Source organism: Trypanosoma melophagium (assembly GCF_022059095.1).
Source record: "Trypanosoma melophagium isolate St. Kilda chromosome Unknown ctg1segment0, whole genome shotgun sequence".
NCBI classification, from domain to species: domain Eukaryota; phylum Euglenozoa; class Kinetoplastea; order Trypanosomatida; family Trypanosomatidae; genus Trypanosoma; species Trypanosoma melophagium.
The window spans coordinates 821074-836155 of record NW_027125132.1 but is presented as its reverse complement, the minus strand read 5'-3'; the positions used below and the strand labels follow the sequence as shown (position 1 = coordinate 836155).

The following is a 15082-nucleotide window of genomic DNA, read 5'->3' as shown; positions in this document are numbered from 1 at the left end:
TGGGTGTCAGAAATGAAGGCACCTCGCCAGAGAGGTCTTTCAAATGAATAAATAAACAAATAAATAACAAAAACGGAATAAAAGACGAAGAAACATAAATCATAAAATAATTAATACGAAGGAAAAAAAAAAACAAGAAGAGGCATCTCCACAGTGGAAAGAGAGCCAATTCTCTAAAGAGCAAATAGAATACAACTGAAAATTAATGAGAGTAAATATAATGGCAATTTAAAAAGCCAAGGAAGAACTCCTCGAAAAAAAAAAAAAAACAGTAGCAGCCAAAAACAAACGAATTCGCAAATTTACTAAATAAATAAAAAGAAAAAGAAGGGAGCACAACAATTGTCAACTATAAGGCCGTTTGTTCATACCGTGAACTTCTTCCACCTCTGGAGGAACGCCAGAAATACAAAAACATAAAAAAAAGTATAACTCCATGAACTGACCAGAGGCAAGATGATATCATTAGCATAATAAATGCGGCGGTCTCGCCTGTTCTCCCAAACGTTATAATCCATCCACACCCACCAAATCCTGGCACACCCACACCCATCCATGCATCAAAGCCCACTCCAACAAACATACCAAAACAAGCCAAAAGCTGACGTGGATAAGAATTATCTAGAACTGCACAGTATGCATTATAGTACCATACAATAAAAGCACCTGGAATACCGAGTAGGTACAAAAATGAAAGCCCAAAATGCATGGCGTTTCCACCAAGAATAAGGTTTACAAATGCGCAAACTACATTGTAAACAATAAGAATAATTAGAGATATATACAAGCTACACAATATGTACATAAACCTTTGATGTTGTACAGGTATTTGTTCTCTAATATTGTGGTAAATCTGTGGTTTGATGCATAAAAACTCCGGTGGAAAGTTTGGTGGAGGTCCAATTTCCGATGTAACATGACGTTGTCGTTGCCTAATAGCTTCATGACGAGCTGCCAACTCCTTTTCCTTTGCCTCTACCATACTCAAAGTGAGATCAGGTGGAATCGAAGCTGAACTTGATTGGTTCATTTTCCCGACTTTATTTGGTGTGTTGTTTTTCTTTCTAATTATTTTCTTATGCTCACTTACTAAAAAAGAGACGTAGATGCATGTGTGTTTGTATATATGTGTATGTACATGGAGAAGGACGAAAAAGAAAAATGATGTGGCAGTACGACTGCAGTTGAATTGTAAAACAAGAACAATCAAAAAAAAAAAAATGACGCTACAAATCATCCCAGACTCCTTTATTTTTTTTGACATGAACTACACAAATAAGGCAACAAAAGAAGAATTTCCCACCTACACACTCCAGAAGCGCGAGAAACCGCAGTACACACTGCGTAAGGCAATAACAACGGTAACTAGAAAAAAAAGATGCACTTCACGATGGTAGATCCACTCGCAACAGGCAACTATGATCATTCCACTCAGAATAGACAAAGCACACGCAGATGAAGGAGGCTTACCAATAGGGGCAGAAAGAGCTATTAGTATTGTCAATGTATGCATTAAGTGATAGAACTGTGTTGGGTATCTGGTTCCTTCAATACCAAAAATAGAAGTAATACGTGCATCATAAGCTAAAAAAGAGAGAATTCCACAAACAAGAACCCCTAATGTTACTTGTGGAGATCGCCAAGATGATAGAGAGTCTAGCAATGTACACAACACCCGAAGCACGTTAACTGAATCAGTAGAAATACTTTTGTTACATGAAGATAAAAGATCTTTCGAATCCATTTCGGGCAATATATCTGCCTTTTTCTTTTTTATATTTGTCTGATCTTGGTCTGTCCTTTGCCTCTCTGTCACATCTGCGGTAAACAAGCCTACATCCTTTCCCGCACATACTCGCTGCAATCCTGCACTTGAGACTATTATAGCTTCTGGAGTAAGGCCCGCGCCCAAGTATACAAGTACGGAATCTGTGCCACTAACATCTTTTACAACACCAAGAACCTCCAAAGGAGGCAAATTTGACAAAGTCACTTCCACCACATCACCTACCGCAACACTTGACATAAAAGTTTACGAAATTCTTACGCTTATACAGTCTTTACTTACAAGTAAAAGAGGAAAGGAATAAGAGAAAAAGAGAGAAAGGGTAAAAAAAAAAAAGCATGGTCTATGCCAACACGTCAACAACGAAAATCCTTAGCCTTCAAGAATATGCAGTGAAGAGGGAGAAAAGAAAAAATGTTTCGCTCTCAAGGAAAAAACTTTTTCAAGTAAATAAAAAATTTTCATATATATTTATATATATATTCCTGTCCACGATTTATCATGAAACAATTAATACGAGGAAAACACATGGAGTAAATAACATAAATAGACGAAAAAGAAAAAGAAGAAACGCAAATAAATGAGCATATAAATAACAATAATATTCTCTGTAATAATCTTATTCTTGTAACGTCTCACGAAAACATCTTTTTCAAGCCAGCAGCCAACTTTGCATTACGTGCTTTTTCTGCTTCCCTGGCCTGTAGAAGTTTTGCCGTAATTTCGGCATTTTCTGGGTCTAGGGTTTGAGCCTTTGAAAAGTCCGTCACTGCAGACTCTGTGTCACCAGAACTGAGATTGGCAACACCGCGACGGAAAAGTGCCTTGGAGTTGGATGCATCAATATCAAGAACCTTTGTGGCAGCTTTCCGGGCGTCTGACCAGCGACCCAATTTGATCGCACATGCAGCTGTATTATTATGGCATGCAACCAACTTGTCATCAATAGACACCGCATTCGCTGTAGTTTTGTTAACCGCTGACACAAAACGCACCGCCTTTTCATACTTCTCCATGGCATTTTCATATTCCCCTGCCTTAAAGAGTTTATTACCGATTTGGCGGATATCCTCTCCTGCGGCGAGCAGCTCGGCCTCACCCAGGGCGGGGGAGCAGTCCTCTGGGTAGTCGGGGTGAGTATCGCCGCCGACCTGCGGCTCCGGCTCCGGCAAAGTGTCCATCACCCCGCAGTCCTCAATCACGCAAGGCCGCACGGGCTTGTCGTTCGCCCCCGTCTCGGTGTGCTCGAGGGCCCGCACGGTGTTCATCCCACGCACCACCCGCCCAAAGACCACGTGCCGCCCGGTGAGATGGGGGGCCGCGTTGACAGTGATGAAGAACTGGGAGCCGTTGGTGTTGGGTCCGGCATTTGCCATGGCCAAGAGACCGGCCTTATCGCAGGGGATATCAAAGTTCTCATCCTCAAAGCGTTCGCCATAGATGGACACCCCACCCGTACCGTTGTGCTTGGTGAAGTCACCACCTTGAATCATGAATCCAGCGATAATTCTGTGAAACGTACTGCCTTTGTACGTCATTGGAATCTGCGTTCCCTCTGTCACCTTGCCTTCATTTCCAGTGCATAAAGCACGGAAATTAGCGCATGTCTTTGGTGTGACATCGTCAAAAAGCTCCAGAATAATTTTTTCCTTTTGGACCTTACCACCAATGGAAACTTGAAACCAACAGAGTTTACCCATTTGCTCTGCAGTTACTTTTTTATTTGAATGTTACTCGCGTATAATGATCTACCAATAAATAAGAAAAGTAGTGAGCAAGAAGATTAAAGAAAGAAAAAAAAAATAAATAACAATCCAAAGACAATCTCCTCTCGTATACTCTTTCAGCCTTTTTTTTTTTCTTCAAGGCAGGTATAAACATAAAACATGATAAACAAACAAAAATAATTTAAACAAAAGTATCTAGGAAAGACCCCAAACTTATGACCCCAAAAGGGGGAGATTTTTTTTTTCAAAATTACCACATTCTATGAAGAAAAAAAAAAGGGGGCACAAGGGCTGTTGAAGCAGAAAGAATTTTTTTTTAAGGGAGAATCCCTTTTTGCTCTATCATACAACACCTGATCTCCTGCAGCATACACATTATCTTTTTTTCTATTTTCTTCTCGTCTTGGCTATGTGAGTCTTTCTCTTTCTTTTCTATTTAAGTATTTGTTGTATGCGTTTGTATTGTATCGGAGTAAGGTGGTGAAATTTCTTTCTACATCCTTTCTACACGTACACCTTTCAACCCTCTACTGAGGAAAGGGAATTAAATAAGGCCTTTAGATGATCTAGAAAAAGTACTTTAGCATTCCAAAGTAAGATACAGCTGTCAAAACTGCGGCTGCGGCTTCAAAACCACAATTCGTGAGCAACAATGGCAGGGGGCGTTGACACCAGAAGAATTGGTGCTGATTTATACATGAGAATAATGCCACCACCACTGCAGCCTGCTGATAATCGTTTAATGTATTACCCCCACAAACAGACACCATCGCGTGAATAGAGACAGCACGAAGAATACCTGAGGCAATGGTTGTAAGATTACAGAAGAAAAAAGAGTACCTGTGAACAATATGTTCTACTCTTCGCACACCCTTGTCTGCAGCAAGGTAGTAATCCTCAACTGTCTTGAGGATACAACCAAACCACAGAAAAGCAAACACCTCTTGAATAATGGCACAGGCCAATACAGCCCATGGGTTAACACTCTGAAGTGCCGTCCAAAGCGAGGTATTTACAGACATTTACCAAAAGAGAAGAGGTAAGAACACGACCTGGTGTAGAAAAACAGTGACACTGAATGAAACCTTTTTCTTCTTTTTTTTCTTTTTTGAGATATTGTTTTTATTATTATAACGAAAGAGAGAATAGAAGCAAAAAAAATAAAAAAAAATAAATAAATGAGATAATAACCAAGAACCAAAAATCAGCTATACAGAATAACAAGAACACTAAAAAATATATATATATTTTCATTTTTCCCTTTTACTTTATCATCGTCTCAGAGCACCGACACCTGCAGTAGGCGCCTAAAAAAAGCTTTTATACATTGTGAAAAAAGTAAAAAAAAACGTATGAGGTTCCATAACTCCCAAAATTTTGTGTTTTTCTTCATTTACATTTCGTTGTTAGCACTCAACTTCTGCAAAAAAGGCACTAAAGAAAGAATTCGTTTCGCGTAACTGCCATCAATGTCAAACCACAGAAGGAGTTTGTGAGCACTGCCATCACGGAGACACTGAGAACTTGTTGCATCATAGTATAGTTTACCATTTGGCATGCAATCACGATTAATGAGATCTTCCTCTGAGTATAATAATGCTTCACTGAGTCTACCTGCTGCAGCTTCCTTTATAACTGCATCCAGCACTTCTTTAGAGACCGGTTGAGCAAACCGCACAATCATGTCTATAGCACACCCCTTTACCACAGGGACTTGAAATGCACTTCCTGATATATACTCTGCGAGGGTAGGCATAATCTTTTCTATCGTTTTCTTTCCTGTTTGAGTACAAGGGACGATAGCGTCCAATGCGGATCTTCTTTGGCGCCACTCCCGTGGATTTTTTGATCTTCCCATCACGGAATCCGTTTTTTGCACACCGTGCAGAGCTGTATAAGAGCATTCTTCTATCTTGTACTGTTCATGAAGAATTCGAATAAGGGGTGCGAGGGCTACTGCAATTGGAGACCCAGCAGAAACAACAGGATGTGCTCTTTTTAAATTCATTTCGTTTACACCCATAACAACTGTAGGTGCATCTGCGCTCTGTCCAGCAATGATGACGCCATGTGCCCCGCCAGTGATATGGCCCCAACAACGTTCCTGTGTAGAGTTAAGGCCCGTGCACTCTAGCACATAGGCCACACCCGCATCATGCCATCCAATTTCAACGAGATCGTGCTTTTGTGTAACACGAATCTTGTAATTTCCTTGAAGACAAAGGTAGTCTCCAACCACCATAACGGAAGATTTTTCTTCTACAGAGAGAGGACTTTCGTGTCGTAAAAGATAGGCCATGTAATCAATACTCACAGAAGCATCGTTTATCGCCACCACATTTACCAGAGGATCAGTGAATGAAGAGAAAAGAATGGCTTGTCCAACCTCTCCAAATCCATTGATGCCCACGCTAATTGGCATGGTAATATCTCCCATTTCTCTCCTATTTACTTCTACACCAGGTTATATATATGTTTTTTTTTATTTTTGCTGATTCTCTTGCAGTATCCTTACCTTTCCACTATTATTAAAGGGGAGTCAAGAAAAAAATAAAATAAAAGAAATAAACAGCAATAAAAGTTCTTTCATTTAACGAACAAAAAATATATCAAAGAAAGAACCTTGTAATGAAAGTCAAACGAATAAACAAATAATAGTAGTAATAAACCGCTACCCCAAATCCTCTACTGTGGTTCCTCAGGGTACACAAGGCATATTTTCCTTTCGTCCCCACTATTGCTTCTATTTTATATGCCAATGATTCAAAGATGGAAAGATTAGGTATCAATATATATATATATATATATATATATATATATATATATATCTACAGATAAAGTAAAAAATATGGAATAGAAGAATAGAAAATAGAGAAACTGGAGGTATCCCAAAATCAAGAGTTTATTGCTGTTATTATGTTCATTAACACCTTATACACGACGGTGGCGATATTTTGCTATTAAAACCCCACTTAAGAAAGCAGCCGCTGAGGAAGCTAGACATACCCAGAAAAAAAGAGATTTTTTCTTTTCTAACGTAACGTATGGTTCTCGTGCCAGGCTTTCCGCAGTAACGAAGGAATCTTCCATAAATACCATATAATTCTCATCTCGTACAATTTCTTCAGATAGGAGTACACAAATATGTTTCCGCCCACATGAGACATTAACAACTTTTGCTTTTCTTGGGAGTGGAACTTCTGTTAGTTCCTCAACAAGAGGTATGTCACCCACACCAAGTTGTCTATGACGATTATATCCACATACCAATAACTTGCTACCTGCGTCTGTCCATACAAGGTTGTTATCATCTCCTGCCGCTAGACCTTCCAAATTAGGCACCGTAAATGATGTTATTTGTGTAGAAAGTACTATACATCTATTTTTTTCTAATTGATGACATAAAGTATGACGAGAACCGCATGCGAGATAAGAAACACGCCCTACATCTCGAATAGGTCGCCAAATATGAGTATATTTGTCACTAATTCCTAATTGACCGTTAGCATTGCTTCCTGAACCAAGTATCTCACCTGTTGTAGTAATGAGAATTGCAAAGTTTACAGAAGCCACTACACGTGCTATACGTGTTCGTGTTGAGCCAAACGATAGATGAGTTGGATTTGCTAACGTTGGTGAAGACCATGATGTAATACCCAACATACCAGTAGTAGTTTCTCCCCATTCGAATAATTCTCCATCATTAGTAATAGCATATGATGTTCGTGCACCACAAAAAACATCTCTTACATATTCATCAAGAAGTACTCGTTTAAGTTCAAAACATTCACCATGGTATGTTCCATCTCCTCGTTGTCCACAAGAACCTTCACCACAACTATAAATTTTTCCGGAGGAAGTTAAAAAGAGGGAATGTGACTCACCACAGGAAACTTTTACGATGGGTTCCTTGATATGAGTTTTAATAAGAGTAGGGCGTTCAACAATTACTTCAGAAAGTGCAAGTTGGCCAGAGTTATTTCGTCCCCATCCATACACATTTCCCTCATTAGTAACGGCCAAGGTGTAATCAGCGCCACAACATATCTGAACAACATCACCTTCAATATCTAATACCTTAAAAAATGAAAAATCACCTCCTCTCCCCAATTGGCCGTAGCGGTTTGACCCGGCTGTCGCCACTACGGGCATCCTTTCATCTTAATAAAAAAGAATAAATAATACACAACCAAGTATACACGATACCACCCAGAATATAACTTCTTGATATACAGACATATATATATATATATATATATTACAGATGCAAAGAAAAAAACAAAAAAAACCAACATTTCAATAATAGAAAGAATATCAGTTACAAATATGTAAACCTCGCTATTGATTCACAAGTGATTCACGCTCGTGCAACTCGTTCTTCATTTGTTTAAGTTTTGACTCAGCTAGAGATTTTAATTGAGCTTCTTTTTGGTTCAATTGGCGTAAATTATTCGTTACCCGCAACTCGGCATCGTTTACTTGTCGAATTTTTTTCAACAAGTTCATCTTCTTGTTTACTAAGTTGCTCTAACTGTTGATGAAGACGGTTCATTCGTTGATGATGATCTAGTTCTGCTGCCGCTACCTCTTCTTCTAATAAACGCCATTCGTTATCTAAAGCATTATCAATACGTTCAGCATTAATGGCAGCTTTCTTTTCCTCTCCATCTAGTAAAGTTCGTTTTGTATTCCGTTGCTTATTAGCTTCCTCTAGAGCCTCCTTTCGAGATGCCATATATCGCTCCCTTTGTACTAACAATCGTTCGGTAGCGTCATTTTCATTGGAAAGTTCAACTAAAGAAGCTTCTAATTGAATAAATACACCTTTTTTATCTTCGAGTTGGGACCGACGATGACGAACAGCATTTGCTCGCTTTTACAAATTACTACTCCATGTATACAATCGACTCTCCTCAATTTTAGACATTTGACCTGTACTAGAAAAACAACTACTTTAATTAAAAAAAATAAGAAATCATACGCAAGCAAATCAAGAGAAGAAAAAATAAAAAATAATAATAAATATATGTACATAATTACATGGCATCTGTTTAACAGAACACGTCTGAAGTTAGTTCAAAGTCTCTGAATGCCAATATACAAATATTGTATAAAGGTAAGAGAAAAGAGAAAAAATTCCCAAGCAAAGAAAAAATGCATAAATACCTATAATGAATTCCCCTTCCCTGGCCCTTCAACATTATGGGCACAGAAAACTCGTAAGGGTACTTTTACACCCCTCCCACTTTTTTTTTTTTTACCTTCACTCTTGATTTCACTTCTTTGTATGGTATTACGCTTTATCGCTACCCAAGGACCGTATTTGACGCGTTATCGTGACCTCTGGTACACAGATCAAATATATAATCTGTTTACACTAATAATAATAATAATAATAATAATAATAATAATAATAATCGTAAAGAAAAAAAAAAACGTAGAACAGTTTTTTTAATCAATATCCTATTCGATAAATTTTTTGTATTCTTCGGCTGTCATAAGACCCTTGGGAATTTCGCTGCATTTCACTTTGATAAGCCATCCCTCAGTTTCCGCCGAACGGTTGATAAGGGCTGGTTCATCCTTTACCCTATCATTTACGGAATCCACAACACCGCTTACTGGAGAGTAAACATTGCTGGTAGCCTTTACACTTTCCACTTCACCAAATACTTCCCTTGCCTCCAGTTTATCTCCTACATTAGGAAGTGCAACATACACAACATCACCGAGATTTTCTTGCGCATGAACAGTTATTCCAACAGTGGCCACACCATCATTATGTTCTACCCATTCGTGACTATCCGTGAAGTAACGAGTTCCGTACAAACGTATAGACGCAACAACAGAAGCAGTGGGTATTCGAAAGGCGCGACGCATATTTAGAAGAGAAATATAAAAAGAAAAAGAAGCAAACTATAAAAACGAAGAAAAAAGAACATGAAAACAAAAGAAAAAAATAAATAACAGAATTATTTTTGACATATCAGGTTGAGAAACGTTAAAAAATCACAACTGGTTTATAAATTCAGTAGTCCCAATAATTTGGGCAAACGCAATATATATATATAAAGTTGTTTGAACAATATTCCAGTCCATCACAAATCGCCCTTAACACCATCATCATCATCTTCTTGGGAAGTATTTGTTTCGGTGTTGTTTTGTGTTTCCTGGCGCACAAGATCTTTTAGTTCCCTCAATTTTTTTTCGTACTCCTCTTTATTGCAGGTTTCATAACTTCCTTCTCCATCTTCAAGCCACTCTTGTATCTCTGATAATTTTTTTTTCAGTCGATCAATTTCGAGTTCATTTAATAAATTTAAGAAAGTTGGGTTTTCCAAAACCCCCTCTCGTTTAACCCAAAACACATACGTTTCCAAGTTGTTTTTTGCAGTGGCTGCATCATGTTTTCTCTGCTCCTTATCAAGAATATCAAGAATTTTTTTTCTTGAATGTTGAAAACCTTCTTCACTTAATAATGAAGGATTTACAAAGTGAACTCTTGTAGAAACTGACATTATCTCACTTTTCATTTTTACAACTTGTTCAACTTCTTCAGAAGCGTTGGGCATTTCAACCGTAGTATTAGCCTTAACTTTGGCTGAAACATTCACAGCATAACGAATAATAACATCTGCCTCTTCAACCTCAAAAAGACCAGATTCATTTAGCAGTAATTGAATACGAACTATATGCGTATTATTTGGATGTTGAAAATCAGATTTTAACTCACGCAACAATTCCAATGCCTCTTTTACCCCAGTTACAGAAATTTCACCTACAAAATCCTGATCATCAAAAAGCTGAATAGAAAAATCATCTGTTCGGTTTAGAGTAATACTTTTTCGTGAACCTATGATAGGATTTTCAACAAGTAGTCGTTTAGATGGAGAAGAATTATTCATGGCTGGTGTAATCATGAAAAATATTTTAAAAGGAATATGCTCTACTACACGAAAAGATCGCACACGATAAAAAGGTGATAATCGAAGGGCATAATAAGCCGCACCTATTGCAGCTGCTTCATCTGAATTCAAAGTTCTGTCTACTTCTCTTCCTAATAAACTAGAAAGATCAGCTAAAATCTTTGGAGTTCGAGAAGTTCCTCCCATCATTTCAAAAGCATCAATTTCGTTTAGATTTAGTCCCGATTTTTTTAAAGCTTCTTCAACTACTTTAGGTACACCCTCAAATAATTCCGAACATTTCTCTTCGAAATCCTTTCTTGTTATTTCAGTCTGAAAATCCCTCTCTGGTACTATACCTTCAACAGTTACAGGAGTTTGACTATTTGCTGAAAGCACTTCTCGAGCTTTTTTTGCAGCACGAAGTAAAGAAAATTGTGATTTTTTTTCCGCTATTGTTTTACCTCCAATTATCTTTCCGATTTTCATTTTAGTCATTGCTTCTTTTTCTAATAATCTTGCAACGCACAAATCGAATGCTCTACCGCCAAGAAAAGTATCGTCCACAACAGCCATTGTAGTCAATGTACCAAAACTATCAGAACTCTTTATCTTTTTACCAGCTTCTTGTACTGGAGGAGAAAATTTATAAATACCAACTTCTGTATGAGTACTTCCAATATCGTAAATGAGTAAATTAATTGTTTTATTTTCAAATCCTCGTCTACGAACACCATAATAAAGAGCGGCAGCAGTTGTACTATGCATTAATCCCATGACATTTAATCCAACCATACGAGCCGCTTCCAATACCGATTGTCGTTTTCCTAATGATGAATGAAAAGGAATTGTAATCACAAGACTTTTAGGATCATTCACACCATCTTTTTCTGCAATTTTTTGGCAGTATTGAAGCATCATAGCATACAATTCTTCAACAGTGTAATCACCATTTTGTCCTCCAAAAGAAAATCCAACGGTATTATCCTCTTCCCGACGAGTTTCAAATTCATATTCAAGATTTTTAAAATCTTCGAAATCTGTTGAATTATATGAAACTCCTATTAATTTATTTATCATGGTCACCATATTGAGAGGAAAACGAGCAGCCAAAGCTTTTGCCTGATCTCCAATATATCTATCTCCATTTTTAAAACCAATATAATTATCAGTCTTACGATGTGACTGCTCATTCAGGACAATATCAACGGTATTTCCAGTGTGAGGTCCTGCAACTTCGATGTAATCAGATCCAAAATCAATTCCCACATTTGCATAAGCTATCGTACAAAGAAAGTAAACAGCGACCAAGAACAAACCGATTCGCATTTTCTTTCGTTTTTTTTTTCTTATCTCTTTTCCCTTAGGGTATAAATATTATATATATATATATATATATATATATATATATATATATATATTAATTATTTTTTTTAGAGGAAAAAAGAACAGACACTGCAGTAACTACACACCCCAAAGCAAAAAAAAAAAATGAATGCACTAAAACTCAATAAGCCACCAAGAAAAAACTAAGAAACAGATGATAAGAAAAGAAGAAATCAGAAATATTTCTCATAATTGCAAAAGCAGCAGGTTACCACCCAAAAAAGAAACAGGAAAAAAAAAGGATTCCAAAAAAAAAAATCCCGGAAATATTCCGTAATAAGTTTGTCTACAATTTATCTACAAGTGGCCAGAGCATATAAAGGGTTCTTCTATTTTTATGAAAAATAAAAAAAGAATTTTACAAATCATCCAATTTAAAAATAGTTATTTTAGTTTCTTTCCCTTTTGCAAAAAAAAAAGAAAAAATTTTTTTTAAGGGACGAAAAACAAAAAGAGAATAATAACAACGGCACCAACAACGAAAGTAAAAAAAAAGAAATGATGACACTGCAACAGATTCTTTACTTTCTTACGTATGCGCATCTTGGACCAACAGGAGTTTTCTTAGCTGCTGTCATAACTTTTCGACCCTTCGTTCTTGCATCGACAACTTTTTGCCAGACGGAAGTATATATCTGTTTTGCTCCCTTTTCACCAATATTAGAATGAGAATCCATAATACGACGAATAAATTCCGCTTCCGGAATATGAACCAATGTACGACCATCTCCTTCAGGAAGAATAGATTCTGGTTCAGTAATTCTTCCTCTTGAACACCGACACAAAAATTCCAAAGCCTGTTTTCTGTCAAAGCCATTTGGATCATCAGGGTCATCAGCAACAACACGTGCCGGAGGAGAAACTGCAAGCAAAGATGCATATCTCAAAGTATTAATTGTATGTCTTGCATCCCTTAATAATGGTGAAACACATGCTATAACTACTGTTTTTGTTGGTCGTTTTACAGCAATTTCAAAACAATCTCGCAACAAAAGAGTTAAAGGTGATCTTCTAAATGGAATATGTAAATGGGTAGTACTTGTTGCCGCCATTGCACGTGTACGAATACATTCTTTTAAGGTCATAAGTGAAGTATTAATAAATTTTGCTTCCATTTGACGTTCTTTATCATGTGTTGCACTATCGGCTGTATTTTCACTTCCTGCAAGATCGACAATAAATAATTCTCCTGGTTTTGCCCAATTACTAGTTTTTGAGACAATTCGTATACAAGTCACCATATGTGAACGAGAAGATACCTCATTTCTTCCTGTTGCTTTTGTTACCCTTTGTGAAGCTGCTTCCTCAAATGCTGCCCATAACATTTCGTCATTAGAACATTCAAAGGCATCAGCTCCACGAATTTTAAGTTCCCCTGAGACATCTTCAACAACTTGGACTTCTGCACCAGTAAGAAGATCAATAGTTTTACCGGCTTGTACTTCAATAACTGTTATAAAAATATCATGTGAAGAGAAATAGGGAGCCAAATCTCTTGACAACAATTGAAGAAGTCCAGTTGTGGTATATGTTTTACCACTTCCAGTTTGTCCATAACACAAAACACATGTAGAGCCTCCTTCAACCGATAAATTTACCAAAGGACTGCAAGATTCAATATATACCTTTTCGGTAGTATCTGATTCTGCAAAAACACCATCAAGATTAACAATATGAGGCTCAAGCAAACATTGACCTGCTAGGGAAATCTTTGGAGCCATAACAACAAGATCACGACGTCCTTCTATTTTTCGAATAATACTTTTATTATTCATATCTTCTTGATCAAATGGTATAATAGGTCGGCATCGCAGAAAAATTCTGGAATCTTGAGATGTGAAAAGTTCCTTTGGATCCATAGTTACTCGAAGCTTTTTCTTAACGGATTCAGGCGCTTCAGTTGAGTCAAGCAAACGTTGAAACTCAACACTTTTTGCACCAAGCTCTGCAACCAATGGAATGCTCGGCATTTCAATCTCTACAGAATTCTTTTTTTTTTCGTTCTTTTATATTTCTTTAAAAAAAAAATTATCTATTTCCAAGAAATGCGTGGAAAGGAAGATAAATAAATAAGTAAATAAAAATAAATAAATAATATATATACCCACCCTGGTATCCAACGCCGGTGCTAAATAAAATCAAAAAAAAAAAAACACGCAACACCACAAAAAAAAAGAACAACACATGCACCGGCACAGAAAACCCGCCAGTCGGAAAAAGGCAGCACCCCACCACCCAACGCCAAGGACCCAGACGCCGCGGAAACCAGCCCGCAGCGCCGCAGCCCGCCCCCGCCCGGCGGGGAGAAAAGGCCAAAAAAAAAAAAAATCAAAAATAAAGGGCCGCGGCTGGGGCCGTCGCGCTCTTTTTTGGCGGTGGGCGGCGGCCGCCGTTGGGGAGAGGGGTGGGGTGGTGGCGCCCTTCCCCCGTCAACTTTTTTCCCCAGGCCCCCGCCGAACCAAAAACAAAACAAAAAAAAACTGGCCCTCGCCACCGCCCCAGCCGGGGAAAGGGGCCTTTTTTTCCCTAACGAAAAAACAGAACTGGCTAGGCGGCGGCGCTTGGAGGCCCTTTTAGCCCGCCCCCCGCTCTCCCCATCGCAAGTTCCACCCCTTCGCTACGTCTACTGAGTGGACTGTTTTGCCTCGAGATAAGCCGTCCGCCGGGTTCTGCTCTGAAGCTAAGTAACAACACTTTGCTCTTATGCCGTGCGGGCGCAAAACTCTGTCGATGGCGTTAGCTTCCTCCACCAAAGCTTGTGAATGTGCGTTTCCTTTTTGCAAAATATGCATGACGGTTGTATTTTCCACGCAAATATCCACGGGACCGTGTAGATGCGTTTTAAAACCGCGTAAAGCGAGATGAACTGCTCTTGCCTCCGCTTGGGATATCATATGGGGTGTGCGTTCCCACGCACCGACCGCGGCCAAAACGCCCCTGAAGCTTTGAATAATAACGCCCCCCATCCGTACATGGAGGCGTCAGTGCCGAGTGTTGCCGTGGAGGGCAACTTTTGTGGAGGATGAACCGGGTCGTTCATTAACAATGTGTTGAGCAAACTTTGTCCGATGTCCTTTGCAGTTGGTGATAAATTTGCCGGGTCTTGTGGCCGTATTAATCCTCGATTTAAACGAGATAAACGTCGACGTACGATTTTCAAGAAGAAATAATAAGGGAAAAGAGCTGCACCTCTTACCCCACCCGCGCAAAGCATACGCGAAACTGCGCTCTCCAGTTCTTCGACTGTTTTGTTATCTAGTGAAGGAGCCTGCTGCAAT

The 15082-nt window shown here is 38.4% G+C and overlaps 10 protein-coding genes across 10 annotated transcripts; all 10 read right to left on the bottom strand.

Moving 5' to 3' along the window:
- Positions 1-349: 349 nt before the first annotated feature.
- LSM04_001510 (SCAMP protein) lies at positions 350-1030 on the bottom strand (the record flags this gene model as incomplete). Its single annotated transcript, XM_067335574.1, has 1 exon — positions 350-1030. The coding sequence occupies one exon, from the start codon at positions 1028-1030 to the stop codon at positions 350-352; it is 681 nt and encodes a 226-aa protein (XP_067194997.1).
- A 273-nt stretch (positions 1031-1303) lies between these two features.
- Positions 1304-2026, bottom strand: LSM04_006971 (uncharacterized protein; the record flags this gene model as incomplete). The annotated part of the gene is made up of 1 exon (XM_067335573.1): positions 1304-2026. The coding sequence occupies one exon, from the start codon at positions 2024-2026 to the stop codon at positions 1304-1306; it is 723 nt and encodes a 240-aa protein (XP_067195329.1).
- A 395-nt stretch (positions 2027-2421) lies between these two features.
- LSM04_007156 (Tetratricopeptide repeat) lies at positions 2422-3486 on the bottom strand (the record flags this gene model as incomplete). The annotated part of the gene is made up of 1 exon (XM_067335571.1): positions 2422-3486. The coding sequence occupies one exon, from the start codon at positions 3484-3486 to the stop codon at positions 2422-2424; it is 1065 nt and encodes a 354-aa protein (XP_067195341.1).
- Positions 3487-4079: 593 nt separating this feature from the next.
- Positions 4080-4535, bottom strand: LSM04_007187 (uncharacterized protein; the record flags this gene model as incomplete). The annotated part of the gene is made up of 1 exon (XM_067335570.1): positions 4080-4535. One exon carries the CDS (start codon positions 4533-4535, stop codon positions 4080-4082), a length of 456 nt encoding a protein of 151 aa, XP_067195344.1.
- Positions 4536-4906: 371 nt separating this feature from the next.
- On the bottom strand, positions 4907-5950 carry LSM04_008888 (Glyceraldehyde 3-phosphate dehydrogenase; the record flags this gene model as incomplete). The annotated part of the gene is made up of 1 exon (XM_067335569.1): positions 4907-5950. One exon carries the CDS (start codon positions 5948-5950, stop codon positions 4907-4909), a length of 1044 nt encoding a protein of 347 aa, XP_067195446.1.
- A 494-nt stretch (positions 5951-6444) lies between these two features.
- LSM04_007672 (Regulator of chromosome condensation) lies at positions 6445-7665 on the bottom strand (the record flags this gene model as incomplete). Its single annotated transcript, XM_067335568.1, has 1 exon — positions 6445-7665. The coding sequence occupies one exon, from the start codon at positions 7663-7665 to the stop codon at positions 6445-6447; it is 1221 nt and encodes a 406-aa protein (XP_067195371.1).
- Positions 7666-7851: 186 nt separating this feature from the next.
- Positions 7852-8440, bottom strand: LSM04_006572 (uncharacterized protein; the record flags this gene model as incomplete). Its single annotated transcript, XM_067335567.1, has 2 exons — positions 7852-8038; positions 8415-8440. 2 exons carry the CDS (start codon positions 8438-8440, stop codon positions 7852-7854), a joined length of 213 nt encoding a protein of 70 aa, XP_067195300.1.
- Positions 8441-8976: 536 nt separating this feature from the next.
- On the bottom strand, positions 8977-9393 carry LSM04_008041 (Glycine cleavage system H-protein/Simiate; the record flags this gene model as incomplete). The annotated part of the gene is made up of 1 exon (XM_067335566.1): positions 8977-9393. The coding sequence occupies one exon, from the start codon at positions 9391-9393 to the stop codon at positions 8977-8979; it is 417 nt and encodes a 138-aa protein (XP_067195390.1).
- A 218-nt stretch (positions 9394-9611) lies between these two features.
- LSM04_006257 (Heat shock protein 70 family) lies at positions 9612-11747 on the bottom strand (the record flags this gene model as incomplete). The annotated part of the gene is made up of 1 exon (XM_067335565.1): positions 9612-11747. The coding sequence occupies one exon, from the start codon at positions 11745-11747 to the stop codon at positions 9612-9614; it is 2136 nt and encodes a 711-aa protein (XP_067195282.1).
- A 578-nt stretch (positions 11748-12325) lies between these two features.
- Positions 12326-13774, bottom strand: LSM04_004176 (Kinesin motor domain; the record flags this gene model as incomplete). Its single annotated transcript, XM_067335564.1, has 1 exon — positions 12326-13774. One exon carries the CDS (start codon positions 13772-13774, stop codon positions 12326-12328), a length of 1449 nt encoding a protein of 482 aa, XP_067195157.1.
- Between the last annotated feature and the right edge of the window lie 1308 nt (positions 13775-15082).